Source organism: Euphorbia lathyris, chromosome 10, assembly GCF_963576675.1.
Source record: "Euphorbia lathyris chromosome 10, ddEupLath1.1, whole genome shotgun sequence".
Taxonomy (NCBI): Eukaryota; Viridiplantae; Streptophyta; class Magnoliopsida; order Malpighiales; family Euphorbiaceae; genus Euphorbia; species Euphorbia lathyris.
Genome location: NC_088919.1, coordinates 63,830,994 through 63,838,469, shown reverse-complemented (window position 1 = coordinate 63,838,469; position 7,476 = coordinate 63,830,994). Strand labels below are relative to the sequence as shown.

At 30.3% G+C, this 7,476-nt stretch overlaps 1 protein-coding gene across 3 annotated transcripts; it reads right to left on the bottom strand.

The window, feature by feature from the left end:
* Positions 1-295: 295 nt before the first annotated feature.
* Positions 296-6,892, bottom strand: LOC136208941 (uncharacterized). 3 transcript variants are annotated; one of them, XR_010677327.1, is made up of 7 exons: positions 6,627-6,858; positions 4,617-4,679; positions 3,893-3,962; positions 3,045-3,581; positions 2,300-2,836; positions 2,151-2,210; positions 296-2,061 (listed from the first exon to the last, which is right to left on the bottom strand). XR_010677327.1 is itself a non-coding variant. In XM_066000239.1 (7 exons), the coding sequence occupies exons 3-5, from the start codon at positions 3,930-3,932 to the stop codon at positions 3,197-3,199; spliced, it is 315 nt and encodes a 104-aa protein (XP_065856311.1). In that variant the 5' UTR covers positions 3,933-3,962; positions 4,617-4,679; positions 6,627-6,892; the 3' UTR covers positions 2,179-2,210; positions 2,300-2,836; positions 3,045-3,196. The 3 variants fall into 3 exon arrangements, 1 of the variants encoding a protein (XP_065856311.1); XM_066000239.1 differs by lacking the exon at positions 296-2,061 and having other exon boundaries at positions 2,179-2,210; positions 3,045-3,254; positions 3,365-3,581; positions 6,627-6,892; XR_010677328.1 differs by lacking the exon at positions 296-2,061 and having other exon boundaries at positions 2,179-2,210; positions 3,045-3,254; positions 6,627-6,854.
* Positions 6,893-7,476: the final 584 nt, after the last annotated feature.

The following is a 7,476-nucleotide window of genomic DNA, read 5'->3' as shown; positions in this document are numbered from 1 at the left end:
AATATTATTTGTAGGGAGAATTTTCTCCACTATTCCGTTTTTGTTTTTGTGGGGATTAGACTATCCCCACAATGATTAATAATTTTTGATGGGAAACTTTCCCCATTGTTTCCTGAATTTATTTCTATGGGAATTGAATCCCCGTTATTATATCGTATTTGTATTATTTATATATATTTATTATTTTATATTAAGAATTAATGTGAATCTTTTTAAATAGATTACAAAATGAAATTAACATACTGATAATGAAATAACAATAAGAATAAATTAATAATTATATATCATGGATAATAGAAGTTTAGATTGTATTAATTACAAAAAAATCGAATACAACTTTACAAAATGGATAAAAAAATGTGCAAGTTTACATTCGGACACTTACAAAGTCAATTACAAAATACAATGTCTGCAACTGTTAACAAAAAAACATGTTCAAAATTATCAACAAATAGAATTTTGATTAGAATTATATTCAAACTATTATTTAAACATCACAACATAAAAAAAAAAAAAAGAATTTTACCTGTATTCGCACAAAAAAAACCCTTCAACATGAGGTTTCATTTTTTTTCTATCTTCATCCGCGTATTAAAAATTAAAGAAAAATAAAAATAAGTATGAAACTGTACTATGCCGCTCTTACAACATACACAAAGCCATATAATATAATATTAGTGATTTATCCAATTGTCTGGTACCAAAATTTCTAGTAGTTCATTCAATGCCTGCCAAGATTACTTGTATGTATCCAAAAGACATAATAACCACAACTTAAAGTACAAACCATCAACAAATAACTAATCCCTAAACATAAACAACACATATCACCATCACCAAGGACCAATTACGAAGTTACTTGTAAGAAACTAGCAACCACAAGGCATAATTCAAACATAATCTAAATCCAAACATCCAAATCCTCAAAATGTCATAACCAAAAGGAGATGTACAACACAATCAATTTCAATTCCAAAGGGTCCGACTTTTATTAGATAAAATCAATTAATATTACAATTTTTGAAAAATCTCTACTTTTGACATATTTAAAAAAACTCCAAATTTTACCAAAAACTCGTAATAGAAAAAAAATCAGTTTCTATTACAAGTTTTGAAAAATAACATTTCACTTCCCACTTTCGACTCTTTCAATTCAACATCTTAAAATTCACATGCTAAAACATTAGTGTTCCACTACTTACAAAATGAATTACTAACTAGTGTCTAACATGTGACAACTATAGAGATGTGAAGCATAGAAGAAACATGTAATAGCAACTGATAAGGACCAATTATGATGTTACTAGCAAGAAACAAACACATATTAGTTTCGTGTTTAACCTAAAAACAAATTCAGACATAATCTGAATTCCAACAACCAAATTGTCAACATTTTATAACAAAAGCATATCTACAGCATAATCAGCTTCAATTCCAAAGTTTCCAAATTTTATTACCCAAAAATCTCAGTTTCACACTCAAATTAAATATAGAAAAATATTTCAGTTTCTATTACAAGTTTTGAAAAATCTTTGCTTTTGACATTCAAAAAATCCGCAGATTCTTCAACAAAAATATCCATATATGAAAATCATGACTTTTTTCAAATCTAACAATATTTACATACTCAAACAAAACTCTAAAAACCATGACATTTTCCAAATCTAAACAGAACTCTAAGAGCTATAGATATATAAGAAGCATATAACCAACGTGATTTTTTTCAAATCTAACAATATAATTACTTATTTCACCAAACATTGCAATAAGGAATGAAAATCACTTTAAACCTGATTGTTGTGTTAAGAGTAGCTGCAGCTGCAGCAGATGTTCTTAAGTCACTCTTCTGATTTTGCATCTTTCTTAGGTCTAAAACATATAATTATCACATAGTATAGAGGAAATGACACAATTAGATTAGTATTAACTTAGTCCAACATGAATTAGATAAAAAAAATGTGCAAAAGAACTTGGAAAATACATACGATCACTAGAACGAAGGTGAACCATATAGGGTTCTATTTCACTAAAGACAAATGCACACGTGCAGTTGTACACAACCTAATGTCCATAAAACAGGACATAATTAATTGGCATGTTTATTGACAATAAATGATTAATTAAACGTAGACGAAGAAGAAGATATCGACCTTATCGACACCATTTTTATCATTGGAGATATTGGGATGATTAGCTGCTTCCTTAGTGGGCTGTAAAAGTGAAATAAATGATAGTATATAATGAAAGATTTATATGTAGTAATAAAAATATATTAAAAGTGAAAGGAAAGATCACTAACAGTATTTTGAGTTTCTTCAAATGAGGTTATCTTTTCATTCATTAGTAAACGCATTTTAGCTCTTAGTTCATTACGCAACTTATCTTCTAATTCAGCATGAACTTGTTTCCGAATTTCATCTTCTCTTTGTTGAATAAATTCAACAAATCTTGTGTTCATCTCATCTTCTTTTTTTTAGAGAATTCTTCAAATCGCTGATCAACCTCCGTTTGAATTCGGGCATTTAAATCAACTTCAGTCACACAATTTTGTGAAGTGTTTGACCCACCATGATCATTGACCCATTTGAGTGGAGGAGGTCCTTCACCTAATCCTCTTACATTCCCTGATCTGTGTCCAAAAACTCGAGTATATGCTTCTACCGTTGTAAGATTATCAGCCCCACATTCTTCAACTTGAGTATTATGCAATTCCTGTATTTTTTTTGAATGTTGCCTCCGCTTTTTCGTCTACCCATTTCCCATTCTTTCTTTTCCTCTCCTTCATGAAAAGCTTCATATATTCTGGGAGACCATCTTCCTCGTTATTACCATTTCTCTGCATGTTCAAAGAATTTCAGTTCATGAACTTGAAGGACAAAGAATAATTCATTAAGGATTTTGTTCCATAACAAGCCAACATTTTCTGTTTTTTCCTATTATCCATATTTGCTTCGCTTATGTGCTACGATATATAAAATATCAGAAATAATGCAGAAAAGGATTGTAAGAGATCACAAAATAATGCAAAAAATAGTTCCACGTACCCTAAATTTTTGTGTACCCTAGTATTGTTCAACCAACCATTTCCAGTCATCTGGATTAATTTCAGCAGGGCAATTTGCGACACGTTCTTTGTCTGTTTTGAATCGTCGACTGTGCTTCCTTAAATGATATCGCCACTATCTATATCGTTTCATTAGCATAGTCCGAATAGCATGATTGACATGTGCCTCATCCGGTAGTACATACATTTCCTAACAATTATATACAAGTATGAGTTTTCAATAGTTATATATTGTATATTTATACCTAATTATGGAATTAAAAACTAGAAAATAAATTAACGTTGACTTTGTTCATTAACTTCTCTTTCACATCTTTATCAATGGAAGCCCAATTTTTAACATTAAGAGACAAATGTTGCTTGACCATATAGCTTGTCTCAGTAATAAATTGTTGTGCATTCTTTCCGACAGCACGATGTAAACACAATGGTATATCAACCACGATTGGTCCCTTTTTTAAGTCTCTCATTTTCTTCCATTTAGCTCCACGGGTGCTTCCGCGTCTACGTCTTTTCTCTATAGAAAATGTTTAAGCATAACAGCAATATCCAAATAGAAAACACAAAAACATATTAGTTCAAACTACAACAAAATGTAAAAACTTATGCGAGGAAGTAAAATCAGCAAACATTTATTTTTAACAGGTTAAATATACATATATTCAACATCAATGGAGCAACATTGTATGTAATAGAGACGGTGAAAGAATTGAATGAGTGTAAAAGTCAATATTTTCCTAAATTCACTAACCACAGAAACAGAGCAACATTATTAGGTATCTTACTTTTGTAATTACTATAATGTTATAGTTTCAGTTTAGATTGTACCTGGATTTTCCTGTACAGGTTCATCAGTACCACCCTCCATGTAAAAGAGATCTTCTTAAATGCTAGTAACCTGCAATATTTAAAAAAAACTCAAAGGTTAAAAAACTAAGAAGTCTGTTATCGATGACGTGTCTCGTTCCGTTATCGAGGCCTAAATTGATACCATTTTTTAAATGTTAATCCTATATTAGTGTTATTTTATACGCGAAGCCTAATTTAATACTTCCCAAAACCATAGGCATATTTTAGTACCTTATGCCTTAATTTAACTTTCTCTATGAAAATAATAATCTCAATTGAATCATAACAATAGAATCACAGCACCTCTGATATAAGTAAAGCAGATAAGACACAACTAAGGCAAAATCGCACAATTTCTTAACCATATACATTCATTTGATCATATTTTTCAAAACGTGCGATTATGCAATTCATGTCGAATTTGAGCTTAGAAATTTAGCACCAAAAGTGAATCAAACTTGAAAATGTCTGCCATTACTATTGTTGACCACATGATGCCTATCACCAGTTAGTAACAACTACAAAATTCATATTCAAACAATGTTCTCATTCTCCGTATATTATACTACACCATATTATGAAATGTGATATGTCAATTAACCATTTAATGAAAAAAAAATTCAGCACGTATACGACTTATGCATAATTATTACCCAACTTTCATATAATATAAAAAAACAATTGAACCAGATGATATAAGTACCTTTAAAAGTTATAACTGAGCAAAGTATGCTTCCTGCACTCTTTTAATCACTCTAAATTTGACCTGTGCACAAGGAATACAAAGATTCACTAATTAAAATGTAAAATTCTGATAAAAACCAAAAAATGAAATGGAATCTAGATCGACACAATTCTGAGTATTTCAAATTCATCAATCAAGGGACAAATTGTACAAATTAAAGTACAAAAGTAAAAAAAAAAAAGTAGATACTAAATTGAATTTCCTGACGTATTGGTATACAATACTAAAAAGTTAGTATCCAGTGCTAAAAATTGGTACTCTGTGGATCGACTAGACTGAATTTAACGGGCTTTCACCCAACTAACCTGTAATCATAACATTATCAATATTAATCTAGTGATATATTTGGTTTTCAAAGTCCAAAATTCAATTAAATTGGTAAAAAAAAGAATAGATTATCTTTATTTTCTCCTCAATCACTTAAAGAAAACTCAAAATAGTCCAAATCTAAGGAGCAGTTGCAAAACCTATTAAAGCTTTTCATTCTCTTTCTATGCAAAGGACAAATAACACCAAGAAAAACATACATCAATTTATACATGAATTGTACATAAAACAACAAATAACAGACTTCCAAAAACTATAAATTCATAGCCGAACATTAAACTCAGGAGCTAGTCAATGATACATAAAACAAGCACTCAAATGCAATTGAAGAAGTAGAGAAATTTGGTAAATCAATTAAGACTTGCCCCAAAAAAATTAATAGATTAGCACTCCTAAAGTTGGCACAAAAATATTACCCCTGAATTTTATTTCATTAGCCATTTGAATTTGTTTAAATTGGCATGATCTACCCCATAAATAAATGTTGTAGAACAGACATGAAATTTTGACAAATTAACATATATATACTTTAAGCAAGTATGAGATCAATATATAAATCACTATAAGCTAGTTTATAATGTCAATGAGTCACATTAAACAAATTTAAGAGGTCAATATAAATCAACTTATACAAGTGCATGGGCTAATGAAATACTCTATAAATTAAAAAGACCAATCGGTTTTTTGGATCAAGTTCCAGGCATTCCTAGTGTATTAAACAAAAAAATTTATAAGTTAAGTTTGAGTTCAATTACTAATTAAGGAACAATCTATGAATGCAAATCTCCATCTCATTGCTGCTCATCATTAGCATTTTAACCTTATTTCTGAATTTGCCTTACCATTGATGCAGTATATAACTGCTAATGGACTGTAGGATTCGAATTAGCTATCAGCTTTTCTTTGGCAAAGCAGATAAAGCTACCTATGGTATGGGGAACGAAGGAAATGGTTTGTATTGAGGAAAAACTGAGTAATCTGTAGAGGACTTGCATTCTCCTATGGTTGAGCAGTTTACCCAGAAGAGAGAAAAACAAGGGCAATGATCAGTTGATCCAACACTGGTGGTAGAGGTCGCAGAGCCTTTCACTTCACTTACCTACAAATGAAGGTTGAAAGTGAACCTATCGATTCACCGACACAAATAACATTTCCTTCTAGCATACCTAATGGTAAGAGCATATCCTTTTTTTTCATATGCAGAGTGTGGCTAACTAACCTTCAAATAGGTAAATCAAATCAAGTAGGTTTAATATATCAGTGGCCATGAACTTGGTCAAAAAAATCAATTGAGCTCCTTGAACTTGAAGAGTGTCTCTTCAGCCTTTGAAATTAAAATGAGAGGTTTGGACAAATTAAAACGTCTATCTTAGTAATTTTGCTCAAAAATAAAGAACCAACTAAACTCTCAAATCAAATCCCTAGTAAAAGTTATTACAGACACCATAAAACAAAACCAGAACCAGAGAAAGTTAAGTTCTTCTACTCTATAGCTAACGCACAGCATAAACATAGAAAAAGTCACTAATTTTAACCTCTACAACAATCACCATCACATTAGCAAACAAAATCTATAAATCAATAACAACCATTACAAAGATTTAAAGAAAAAAGAAATCAAACTCAAGGGGAAATCAGTACCATTAGACGCTTCCAGAGACCTTGTGAGAATCAACTATGATACTTATGAACTTGATTTTGTTTGGGATGTGGAGGAAAATTAAACGTGATAACTAAGAAGTGAAAGAAAGAAAACCGATATTCATCCGTAACCTATATGAATCGATGTCGGTCGGCTCTGGTTTAGGTATTCCTTGCGTTTAGGTTTTAGGAAGTCTGAGATAAAGTAAAAAGGAAGAGAGAGAAATTTCAATATTATATTTATATATGCTCTCAATTTTGAGTTTACGTGAACAAAATTCAAGCGCCTAAATTTTCCGCACTAATTTTTGTTAGTCTGTGGGGAATCAAATAAAATCCCCACTAATTTTTATATACTTTAGTGGCGATTTCTAGACATCCCACAATATATAATATTATATAAATTATTAGGAGAGACAAAAGATTACATATAAATTATATTTTTATTTACAGTACTTTTTATACCGCCAAAATTTGGCGCACTAAATTTCCAGCTTTTATGGGGAACTTGAAAAAATCACCACTAATATATATATATATATATATTACGGGGAAAGTATGAACTCACCACATATTAGATTATTAACTGTGGCGAAATTTGGAATTCACCACAAATTATGTTTCCCCATTATATTTTTTCCACAAAAAATTCAGTTTCCTTGTAGTGACATTTATTAAAATGTTAATAACTAAGTTTGGAATATATAAATTAATCACAACTTTTTTTTATCAAATGTAAAAGAAAGTGTCTAAATATTTACTCTGTTGTAAATATAATTACAAATAGCCACTTAAAATGTACGAAATTGCTTAAGTTTATCGACAAACTTATTTGGAATGTCTGATCTGA